Consider the following 13454-nt stretch of genomic DNA (forward strand, 5'->3'; position numbering starts at 1 on the left):
GTTGCCATGACAACCATACACTGATATTTGACGAAAAAAAACTCTTCATTGAAATTTTCAGAATCGAACGAGACCTAACGTCGAAGGTTATGTCATATGTCTGATGGCATACTACATCACTTAAAATAGATCTTAAGTCTGATAAGATTGGGTCACCAACTCATTTAGCGTGGTCATTATGGTTACATTCATTTTACTTTAAGGCTTATACAAACGATGCCTTCTTTAAAGCAGGTGGTGCCTACGAGAAAAGCAAACCTATACGAGTTAATGATGGCATCAGCACGTAAGCTTACTCACATCATTTATCGTAAAGTACACCAATGTGTTAAAAATAGAACTTAGTATACGCATGGTTACATACCAAGACACAATTGTTCACCTCATCATGTGGTCTGACATAAACTGTTTTACCTGTCAGGACGTATAGTGTGGATATTGTGATGTAATATTTTAGAGTAACCATTATATTACTCTATCATTACCGCCAAAGGTGACATTTAGAAGAAAAAATGTATTAGGTCTAATAAAAAATAGGGTTTTCCGATAATTTAAGACGCCAGCCCTAAACATTTTTTACATTCAAAAAGGCAAAATAATGACAATTTCCTTCCATTTCCCAGTAGATTTTCTTGCCAAATCACATTCCTCAGAGAATCGATGTCATTCATGCCTATTACAGCAGAGTCTGCATATTGTGTTTGTCTATTTCTGAATGGCATAATTGTCTTCATTTACTTATACGTTTACACCTTATCAAGTGTTACGTATTGATAACTACGACTGCCTTCTACTTCGTCTTTGGGTCGAAGTAGTTAGAAAAATAAAAAGGTAAAACAAAATAAAATAAAATCCCAACCTACCTCCCCTGTTTTCGGAAGTCATGTTATCGGAAACAAACATTAAAAAAACTTGCCATATTCTCGCATTATTACCGCCATATTTGACAACCAACAACTATGTCTCATGAATACTGTTGGGTATTTTAAATAAAGAATAACATAGCTCATAAACTGAGTCGTTTTACATTAGAGGTTACAGGGATATTTGTCTAGCGAATGTCTGCATACAAATCTTGCTGTTTACAGAAGGCAAAACATACATGTATAGTATTCAAATAAATTCAAATAAATGTGCTTAGAAAGAGAAGTCAAAGATCCACCCATCACTAAAAATTAGCACCAATAGCGGGCGTCTAGCACAACTGTGTTCATCCACATATCATGTCAATCCATCCCTGTTGTTACCAGTGCAATATGCAGCATTATTTTAGTGTGGCGATGTACAGTTTATTAGTTTTTGTGTGATTTTGTCCTTTTTAAAAATATTTATCTACTTACCTAACTACCCCTATTGTCATCTTTGTCATATACATCATCAATTGGCTGTTGCTATGGGCATGGTCTTGTTGCTAGTCACACATGGGAGCATTTTTTAAATGTTTAGCGACATGCCCACCCATCCCTGTTTTCATCTTTGCGATACTAAACATCAACTGGCAGTTGCTATGGGTATGTCATTGTTGCTAGACATATTTGTCACCCACAGGCAGAGACAGAAAGACAGACGAGACTAGCATATAGAATAGCATGAATGACCCTGTTTCAATTCAGCTGTGTCCAAAAAGTGTTTCCAAACAACCTAAAATATAGGTTATTCTTGGTGCGATTGACAGGTAGATGCGAAGTAACCCATAAAAGATTATTTTATTTCATTCCAGACTGAGACTGGAATAATTCCCTCATGCCAAGAATCATATTTTGCGACCGACAACGCATATCTCTGATGTGATCATTTTCATTTCAACAATTTTCCATCTACACGCCCTAAGTAATGTCCCCACCAAACACCAAAGCAATCGCTCTAGCGACTTTTGACTTTACGTCGTTCACACACACACACACACACACACACACACACACACACACACACACACACACACACACACACACACACACACACACACACACACAGACACACACATACATACACACACACATTTTGTGACGACTAAAGCCCCACTGAAATACTGGTTGATAAGGGGAATGGACGTTTAATTTATTATAACATAGTACTGCTCGCAAATATACATTGTTTATTAATTATTCAAAAACACATAATGAGACTTAATATGCATAGTATTGCACCAATAGAATGTAAAATACATATTTTTAAATCTACATCTATAACATTTTACAATTGCAACGGGAAAGCTTTTACAGTGTACACAAAACCCTCACATTCTCAGGATTATCATTATCACAGCATGAAAAACTACTTTCCTGTGGCTACTAACCTAAACGTGCATACATAATCATTCTTTGGCTATAAGTACTGCTGAATGTAATATGAAATAAATAAATGATTTCTATGACGCATTCTAGAATATAGCATGCGTATTTGAATCAATTATATATTTTATCAAACTGTCAAACAAAGACAACAACGATGTATATTATTTTAAGATGAAGAATCAATTTAACTTCAATTTTAATATGGAGCACAAATTCTGTCAAAGTGAGTGGCGAGTAGTAAACGTATGTAGACATTATTTTTGTATTTCCCCATTATACCTAATTTAAAACAGTATGTCTATGTAATATTCATAATTTGTTAGTCAATGTACGTTATTCGCTGTTCTCTCATTCCATGCTCATTTGGATGTCAAAAGAGCATTGCTTCATTACAGAGATTACTTTGAGAGTGTCTTCACTATAAGGTGGATATAAATTACACGACATCTAAATGTATCAATGACAAATCGCGACTGACACAGGATAAATATATATATATATATATATATATATATATATATATATATATATATATATATATATATATATATATATATATATATATACATACATACATACATACATACATACATACATACATACATACATACATACATACATACATACATACATACATGTACATATATATATATATATATATATATATATATAAATATATATATATGTATATATATATATATATATATATATATATATATATATATATATATATATATATATATTTACTTAAATCCTAAGAAATGACTATAAATTTCAGAGATATTCATGTTAATATTGTTGTTATTGTTCTTTGTTTTATTGTATGATAGTACTCTATGTACTTTTGTCCATCAGAAGACTACTTACGGCAACATATATAGTTGACAAATGTTTTCATGTAACGACTAAATAGATAAGACGTCTATTGTGTTCATACGCTTAATGATAATTTGAATTGGATTTAACATTTAAATATTTTATAGCGGATCCTTTTGAAAGCCAATAAAGGCAAAATATTGAGCCCAATTTCAAAACATTCACAATACAATCTTGTTTTTGTACGACTACAGTTGTAGTGAATCAACCAATAATCTACGGGCTTAACAACCAAGCATACATCCATCCATTGATACGCAGGCCAGCCCATGTATGCACATATATATACGCGCACGGGTACAACTACATACACTTCAACCAACCAACCCGTCATCATTAGACATTCACCATGAGTGTATACATCCTCTGCAACAAACTAATTTACTCGAGAAGTCTAATAGTTAATTACTGAATTAACCAAACAATCAACAGATCAACAAATATGCATATATAGAACAGGTTGCAGACATACTTGAGTAAAAACTGTAGCCTTAACCCTGTCTATTCCACTAAAACACCTTATAGCGAACTATAATGCACATATGTTGTGCTAATACTTCAACACAGTATTGGTCCCGCAATGTATCATTATCATAATGACTGGTAGGGTTATATAAGTGAGGGTTATGACTTTGCTCAAACTCAAACTCAGATGGCGCCTAAGTAGTTCCTCAGGGCCCTCAGGCTTAGTTATGTTTACATGTACAAACAAAGAAACAAACAATAAATAAATATATACTGAGAGACATCAACAATAACGTTATTACAGATCAGTATCAACAATTTTTCTATTCAACAAGAATTACCCTATTACATTTTCCTATATGCGAAATGATCACACTTGTACATCCCACAAGGGATGTGACTGATTCATACAAATGCGAGTATTACATTTTCAAGTCGCAACAGAATTGCCAATTTGTGTTCTGATCAGTAAACATTTGTCTTTCCTAGAACAAAATGCTTAGAACTCACATATTTACCAGGCGCAATTCTTTTTACGACTAGAAAAATATAATATTCACATTTGGTAGGCATCAAACACACACCCCTCATGGGATGTACAATTGTGACCATTTCGCATAGAGGAAAACATAGTAAATCTTGTTGCATAGAAACATTGCTACTGATTTGTAATTACTCTGTTTATTTATTGTTTGTTTGTTTGTTTGTTTTCGTAAATATAACTAACTAAATGTGAGCACCCTGTGGTAGTATATGGTATGAGATATGTCCTCATAGCCACATATTATATACTATTCGCCTAATAAAACATAATGTAATATAAGTTTACACTTGATATAATAATTCCACTTAAATACCAAACATATAATTATTTTTAAACTCTGTCTCAAAAGAATGTATGAATTTATCACATAACAGGATATTTCCGTCTGGGATAAAGCCATAAATAATTTAAACAGTTGAATTTTGAACGTCTACATCTTGAGTCTGTTGCTCGGCATTATTTGTGCAAGTGTTCCTCGTTCTGGCAATGGCATATCTGATTCCGATACTAGTATGTCGCACTGCATCATAACAACGCCACCCTGCCATGGCTATGATGACACTTGCTCCCAGGGCAAAGAATAAACTTCCACACACCAGCATTGCCAAGTTTTCCTTGAGTACGAGCAATGCTATACCCATTATTCCAACAGCAAATGCAACAATACAAATTGTCAGTTGCCGTGTTTGACTATTTGCCATAAAGCCAGTGTCTGGAGACAGAGCTTCATTTCTCTCAGTGTGTTGGTTTTCATTCTCTGGAACTCTTTCCTCCGGTGCTTGCGTGATTTCCACCCCCGTTTCTTGTGGGGCAAGTTCTTTCTTCTGTAATGGTTTATTTTGTCTTGAGTTAACGACTTCCCTATCTTTTCCACTTTGCGCCATTTTTCTCTCCCCATACTAAATCCATGAAATCATCAGTTTCAAGACTGGATAATTATTGCCCAATGGATCGTTAGACCATTGCATTATGCAAACTCCTCCTAACCATCGAATATGACGAACCGCATCCCCGACATACAGCTCCCAAGCGTTAATATGTTCCTGCAAAGAGAAGTGTAGGAGGATGATAAATGATAAATTGACCTGGTAATTGAAGACTTTGGAGAATGAATTCCAAACACACATCAGCTTGTGATGAAAAGTGTGTCATAAGCACCCAAACAATGGGACAATGACGCAAAATATCAGCCTGTTTCCAGGTTTCAAACTTTTGATCAAACAGCATATTTCTAGACTTTATTTACAGACTAAGTATCTGCTTAAATTTCCTTAAACAGCGTTCCATCAAGACATCCCTAAGATAAAACATTACACGAGTCAGCCTGACAGGATGTAACTGTTAACTTTTTAGTAGTGACACTTGTTGACATTTGCATACGCCTTCAACAATTCCTCTGCTTTACACTAAAAGTGACATCATGACTGAGTGTCATGGCTATTGATCAAAAGGTGTTTATTTACATTGACATATTTACTGACACACACACACACACACACACACATACATACATACATACATACATACATACATACATACATACATACATACATACAGACAGACAGACAGACACAGACACACACAGACACACATAGACACAGACACACACACATACATACATACATACATACATACATACATACATACATACATACATACATACATACATACATACATACATACATACATACATACATACATACATACATACATACACACACTCAATTTGTCATACCTACAGTACCACCAGGCCTTTAAGTTAAACTGTGCTCAAATGTACAGATTTAAGTGTAAAAATTTCCAAACAAGACTACAGCGTAGAAAATGGTTAGTACACTAATACGTGGGGTTGGCAATAAATTAGTACAATTTTGTAATTTTGTAAAGCCCAAAGAATTGATTATGAGTGAAAACATTGTTAGTATATCTGCACAAGTCCTGCAAAAAGAACCCGAAGAACCAGGATGATATCATTCTAAATTATATATGCTGCTTAACATATTGAGAATATGTCCTTCTCTGTCCCCAATATGACAAATCAACGCTTCATTTATGAGCTATTATTGTGAGATCATCACGCATAATTTGTGTCAACGTTTGAATGTGAGGTAAGTCTGAAAACAAGCAATGACACACTTTAAATGTATAATTGTGAGAATGTATCTACAACGTTTGATCAAAGTTGGGTACTGTACACTATATCTTTCTTTTGGATGAATGACAACTAAGGGAACGAGCAGAATTTACGACAGGGGGGCCTGAGGAGAGAATTGGGGGAGGGCACGACAATAATTGGGGGTGCGAAAGGGGGTGGGTAGTCTCGGTTACCCAGAACGAGAGTCTGGGAAAACCACGTTCCAACTACTCCGCGACGGAAGTCACACAGTGCATTTCTTCCAAGCATAGAAATTGGGCTAACGAGGCCCGTTTGTTATCATGTCGCTTGAAAAGTGATAATCTGCAGCGAAGGAACCCAAATCGTTCAGCCAGCTATGTTGGACGTGAAGTACTCCCCATGATGCACTGCTCCAGAAGCTACTTCCTTCGCGGGCGAGTTGAAATCTCATTTTCCCAGATTCTCGTTTAGGGACGTCTCGTAGGCAGAACCCCCAGCGAGAGTCTGGGTAACCGAGACTAAAGGGAGGGGGGGGGGCTTATACATTTTACTCATGATTTGAACAAAATTAACCCCAGGAGCAGTCGACGTCGTTTACCAAGTACATTTGCAAAATTCCTTGAGGCTTCGCCACGACCATATAATTGTACATATAAAAATAGCACCGATGGCGTTATAGCACAACCGCATTTAGCTGTTGTTATGGGTATGGTCTTGTTGCTAGGCATATATGCATACATTTTTGGAATCTTTCTTAACTTGCCTCCCATCCATGTTGTTGTCTTTGTAATATGCAATATATCACTGTTGCTAAGGGCATGGGAATGGTTGCAAGGGCCAATTGTGTCATTATGTTTTCAACAACAACTGCAGAATAACACCTCCAGACACATACCCATCAAGATTCAACCCCCACACCATGCAGTTTCAAGATATGTTTTTGACGAAAAATTACTTTGGAATTATGAATTTTTGACCAAAAAGACACATTTTAGCCACTGACAGACACTTTGCCATGCCTATAGTACTATCGAACCTGAGAAGTTCAGTTGTGCTAAAAATTTCTTTATGATTAGCCTTTGGTGCTACGAGAATTCTTCGGTTCATTGGGGGGGGGGGGGGGGGCATGTAATGTTTGAGATTGCGAAACAATATTGACCCAATATTTTCTCCCCAGCCCCTCCCCTGCCGTAAATTCTGCTCGGTCCCTTTTCACACTCCATTACCATGTTTAAATTTGTTTATGTAAAACATGTCTCTTTCTGGAACCACTTTTGTAGTTTTCCTCCAAATAAACACGCAGCATATGACATATGGGGTACAATATCAACTTTGGAAAGGTCAATAAGCACCAGTCGATTCTTCATCAAAAACCTTACACACACCACACGTCGTCAATACAGATTTCGATCGATGACAATACTAAAAAATACTATATTTAGAGTTGCTTTCCTTTTAAAACCTTATTAATACACCTCCCATCAAGATCAATACTTCATTTGATTATAGAGTCAGACAATGGCGGCATTGTGGGGATTGGTTCACTTGAAACTAATGGTACATTTATCATTCATTCAGTCATTCAGTCAGTCAGTCAGTCAGTCAGTCAATCGTTCGTTCGTTCGTTCGTTCGCTCGCTCGTTTGTTCATTACGTTATGTAGATCCATCCATCCATCCATCCATCCATCCATCCATCCATCCATACACACACACACACACACACACACACACATACATACATACATACATATATACATACATACATACATACATACATACATACATACATAAATGACTGAATACATACATGCATACAATGACATGCATATCACGATTAAAGTTCTACCATCTGCCTGCAATGCACATATTATCAATTTCATATCTTACGCATTACAGATACAAACTGACAAACAACATATTAAAAACCCTACAAGATTATATTCCGTACGTATTATCATGCTTATACAATGTAATACGGAAAACCTATTCGTATTACATATAAAGCGTTTTGAAGTGGACTTGGATGAAGTACCACACGATAATCTTGCCATGTTTTGTTATCTCAAAGGAACATGTAGTGTTGATAACGTGTCCAAGGACAGGGAAAGAATCTAGCGAAGAATGAATAATTGAAAACTCAGTAGCATAGAATACTGCCTAGGTATGGCAACCTGTAATCTCATCCTGTGTAGCCCAGAGCTGTTAACGGAACAGTGTACTTTGTATACTCCCAATTGGATGAACTGAAAGGCTTAGTATGTAAATTACGTACATGTCATACAGTGAGAGAGTGTTGGCAGTGCAAATCTTAAACTGAGTGGTCGTGAGCTTTGTATAGTGCAAATTTTATACACAAGTTCGACGCAACGATACAAGTGAATAACAAATCGGTCACTCGAACACATGAAACAGTTAACTTATCTATTGTCCCTGATATAAGAGGTACAGTACACGAGATATTAGAATGACCTTAAATAATTACAAGTCATCACCTCACTGAATGACAGAGGTGGACAGGTTCATCTTTTCATCTGCAAAGGGACATGCATTGAATGACGATTTGACGTGTTGGATTTAATATAATCCGAGAATTACCGATGTGTCATGTGATTTACAAAGAAGTGCCCATCTACCACATGTCACATGGAGGGGCTTACACAGCGTTTACACTTATGTTTTAATGTCTGAAGTTGATTGAATCCAAGTTAGAGACGGAATTGCAGTTATCTAGGTAATGCACAGTTCGCGGCTTAGTATGCTGGGTGGCAACGGTCGTCAGATGCGCATCTATGTACCGATATTTGAGTATACACTGACGACTTCAATACGTACAATGGAAACCAATCGCCTTGCTCGACAAACTATTATTAGCATTGCTACATCGATAAATATCTTACTAGCATTGATTTATCGATTGACTAGACAAATAAACCATGTTATCACCAAAAATATTAATTGAAGTATATATTAAAAGAATGAGTTGTTAGTAAATGTACATGATTTTGCGAAGGTGCGTTGTAATAGTGGTAGCTCTCTGAAAGAAAATGTAGCAACGTTGGTACGGTAAGATTTATATTTGTGTCACGCCAGATATTGAAAAGCAATATATAGCAATCTTGGTAAAAATAAAAATTTCTTGAACCAGACCACGTTTTGTTTTCATTCAACTGATTTCGACTGTATATGAATTGGCTTCATCTACAATTACTATGGTCGGTACCTGAGTATATTATAATAATATTGATATAGTACCACCTTGAACGGTCAGTCAGGATGAGATTTATTCATTTACACTTAACTGACCCTAAGGTCAGATATGACTAGCATATATAAGTTATATTTTTTAACCCCGATACCCCATTTCCTGTTTGTTTGTTTGGTTGTTTGTTTATTTGTTTGTTTTGTTGGTTTTTTGTTTGTTTTGTTTTTTGGGGGGTGGGGGGGATGTTTGTACACCGTGTTACTGTTGACGGTTACACTAATGTCACGAACGGTGTCCGACAAATATGCATGTTTGGTTTTGGAGATGTCCATCGTCCTTGTTTCTGGATACAACAATTGTAAAATAAAAGTTGGATTTCCTCTAGAATGTTTCAGTTAATATTCACAAGAATATTCTCTATCTTCTCCATCCATTTCAAATAATTTGTCAGTGGATGATAAACATGACAACGGTTCGCGCATGCGCGATGGCCATTAACGCAAATGTAATTTCAATTTCTACGTGCCACTGGCCTTTTATGTATAACATAAAAAGTTATCATTGTGCTGAAATACGTTAAGAATGAAACTGTTCTTATAGTGATTCTGAATTCATTTTCAAACTGACGACTCTTCTGGCTGCAGTTGGGCACTTGCTGCTAGCAAATTCTCCTCTCTGACCAGTAAGTACAAGATGTCAGGTACAAATTAAAGATTGGGAAAATATATTTGACAGTCTGAAGTGTAATTGAGACGACAAACGTGGTTAATTTCCAGCAGCCTGTGTAGTACTGTCGCCTACAATATACCGTGACATTTGACAATGACATATAACACTAGTCTGTATGATTGATGGGCATATCACGTCAAAGAATTACATCAACTCTAAAAAGGTACACATAAATGTATGTTGAACTAAAAATTCACACTCGGCTTATAAAAAAATTCCCAAAGAATGTATATTAGAGCATTTGGATGCATCCATACATTGTAAAATAGCTTGGTTTATGGGAAACACACTGTATACACAGATGGTGTGAATACTTTCCATTCATTTGAATAGAGGGAAACTACACGTCTTTTGTTATACAGGGAAACTACCCTACAGACATTCAAAGACAAAAATATCTCAACTGCCAGCACATATCGCCTTTACATATTAAAACCATTCAATATGAAAACGTTGCTTGCTCACCCTGTAATACGTTTCCAGAAATTAATTTTTCGTATATATATATATATATTAATAATGTAATGTTTAAGTGATAGATGAATACAGTAGTTGGTTACAAATATGACAGTTAGTCTTACTTTACGTCTTAACAAAATAAATTTAAATGTGGTGCAAATGTGCATAATCAATAACTTCTTGTTTATGTTTGAGGATGGCTTATTAATCCTAAGTGGGGTTATTTGTCGTGGGGATAAAATCATTATGGCTTCCTATGAATGCGTGTGTGTGTGGTGCGAAGTGGAACCAATATGATATGCACATTAATAAATAATGTAAAGTTAAAGAAAATGTCAACGAATGTAATCACTTTCATTCACCCTTAAAGTACATGTACTGCCTTGAATGCATGCATGAATACCCAAACACATAATGTGCAATGTCCATCATTCGACTATCACAACCAACTCACTCTCCACGTTCAGACTGAGTAATTTCTGAGGAAACCTAAAATGAGAAACTAAGCGAGAATGTTCATTTTCTGTCTCACTTCAATTATCACTTAGTTTTCATATGAAATGAAATTGATATACTTTAATCTACCAATAACTATGAATTGATGTGACACGCTGACCTGAGAAATATTATGCAAATATGTTCACAGTTAGATTTTACTCAGGTCAGTTTTTCAGGTCGATAAATGCTGTGGTGTGATGTATCTGAGTCGCGTATCTCTGCTGGTAATATTATACGAAACGACGTTAGTCTTCTTTTTTTCGGTGATAAAATCTCACTGATGACAGTACAATTTACTACTGTGACATCACCAGGTATTAGAGGTAAACGACTCAATCTGACGTACGTGATACATCTATATTCAGATTGTATTCAGCATCGACAATCCTAATTTTACCCTCCATATCATACCTTGTGGCATCTTTAAAGAATACCATATTTTATTTAGGTTGTGACACGATGCTCTACACGGAAGTTTAATCGTCATAGGTTGCGGGGATACACATAAACAGACAGACAAACAGACAGACAGACAGACAGACAGACAGACAGACAGACAGACAGACAGACAGAGAGGCAGGCAGACACACGCGCGCAGATGCACACATACATACATACATACATACATACATACATACATACATACATACATACATACATTATACATATACATTGTATATATATATATATATATATGTGTATGTGTGTGTGTGTGTGTGTGTGTGTGTGTGTACGTGTACGTACGTACAGTAAAGTATCCATGTATGCTACATCAATAATATGCCTTTGTTCGATGAATAGGTATACATTGTTAAAAGTTAAACATTGTTACGTGTCGTTAATTACTCACTTCTGAAAATTCCGTACCGATCTCGCTGAAATGTTTTGGGTGCTAAAATCCTCTCTTGCCCAATTATTAGCACAAACAAATACCGCTTTGAGAAACAGAGGGTTGTTACACTTATAGAAGCATTGCACACGTTACGTACCACTGCCAGTCGACTGGGTACTGGTGACCCGCATATTAGTAGTGTTCAGAAGTCAATTTACTAAAAGGGCATTCATTGTCCTGACAGCGCATGATCGAGCATGTACGGAATATGAAATAAAATATAAGCTTTACTATACACGTGTCACTTTTTAATGTCCCATCTGCTCGACATAGCAGAACAATATATTGTATTAACATTTGCATACGAGCGTTTCAATACAATTATTGATGCATTTAAACATAAACGTACATGTATACAATACATTTTTGTACATTAACTAGCACCCAGCTAAGCTTTTTGTCAACTTAATTATTAATAGTCTATGACAAATGAAATGATAATGGAAACAGGCTTTTCCAAAATGTTGTGATAGCAATATCCATTATAGTGGAAAATCATGTTGTTTTTCCCTTTTATAGCCAAGGCATGCGCATGTAGCAGCCGAGTGATGGCCGGTGACTGACGTAATACTAGCAGACGACTATGGGGCACTGAATTGGGTTGTCGCTCGGCAGTGAAATAATACACAGCACTGCGTATTTATAAAACAGAACTCAATTAAAGACGAGTGTAAGCACCGTATGAGACTAGCTGTATATACGGGTACATGAACACATACCTAGTCGTAGTACGGCTTGATGACGTTTTGGGCCAGGTTGTGCAGAAACTGTATAATGTCGATATATATTTAGTGTAGTATTATAGTATATATTAAAATGTGGATATTGTGACTCGCGATCTACATAAGATGGAATGTTCGGGTAATTTCCTGGTCTCGATAATATGGTAGCACAGTAGGAGTGTACCCATGTACACGTAGGAGAAGTTGTCACAATGAACAGTGTTTATGTATTATGATACATGTAAAATACCGGCGTTACGTCCCTGGTAACCTAAACAACACATGAAGTGGCCACTGATTATCACTTTCACTCTGTCTACGTTTTGTTCGAAAGGAACCACATTCATTCATCCACGCTTAAAATCAATGACAGAATACTCACCCATCTTTACATGGGATTTTCTAGCTGCAAATGTGATGGATTGAACATCCGGTCCCCATGCCCTGGTTGATAAAGACCGTAGCTAGCAGAGTCACGTTCACGACACTCAGGGAATCATCGGGGTCTTTGTGACGTCGGCTTGAAATGTATTTGCATACGATGACAATAGATTAATACACACTACACTGGCGGCGCACTTGCAATTAAATGCTCATATGACACACAGTACGCAATTATAATATAACGATTGTTAAGTTTATGAGTCAATTGTATC

At 36.2% G+C, this 13454-nt stretch overlaps 1 protein-coding gene across 1 annotated transcript; it reads right to left on the minus strand.

The window, feature by feature from the left end:
- Nucleotides 1–3096: 3096 nt before the first annotated feature.
- Nucleotides 3097–13314, minus strand: LOC144435715 (uncharacterized). Its single transcript, XM_078124323.1, has 2 exons — nt 13181–13314; nt 3097–5222 (listed from the first exon to the last, which is right to left on the minus strand). The coding sequence occupies exon 2, from the start codon at nt 5061–5063 to the stop codon at nt 4587–4589; it is 477 nt and encodes a 158-aa protein (XP_077980449.1). The 5' UTR covers nt 5064–5222; nt 13181–13314; the 3' UTR covers nt 3097–4586.
- Nucleotides 13315–13454: the final 140 nt, after the last annotated feature.

Source organism: Glandiceps talaboti, chromosome 5, assembly GCF_964340395.1.
Source record: "Glandiceps talaboti chromosome 5, keGlaTala1.1, whole genome shotgun sequence".
Classification (NCBI taxonomy): Eukaryota; Metazoa; Hemichordata; class Enteropneusta; family Spengelidae; genus Glandiceps; species Glandiceps talaboti.

Bases quoted from the DNA above. Each gene is read 5' to 3' on its own strand.
- LOC144435715 (XM_078124323.1), bottom strand. From the start codon at position 5,063: ATGGCGCAAAGTGGAAAAGATAGGGAAGTCGTTAACTCAAGACAAAAT.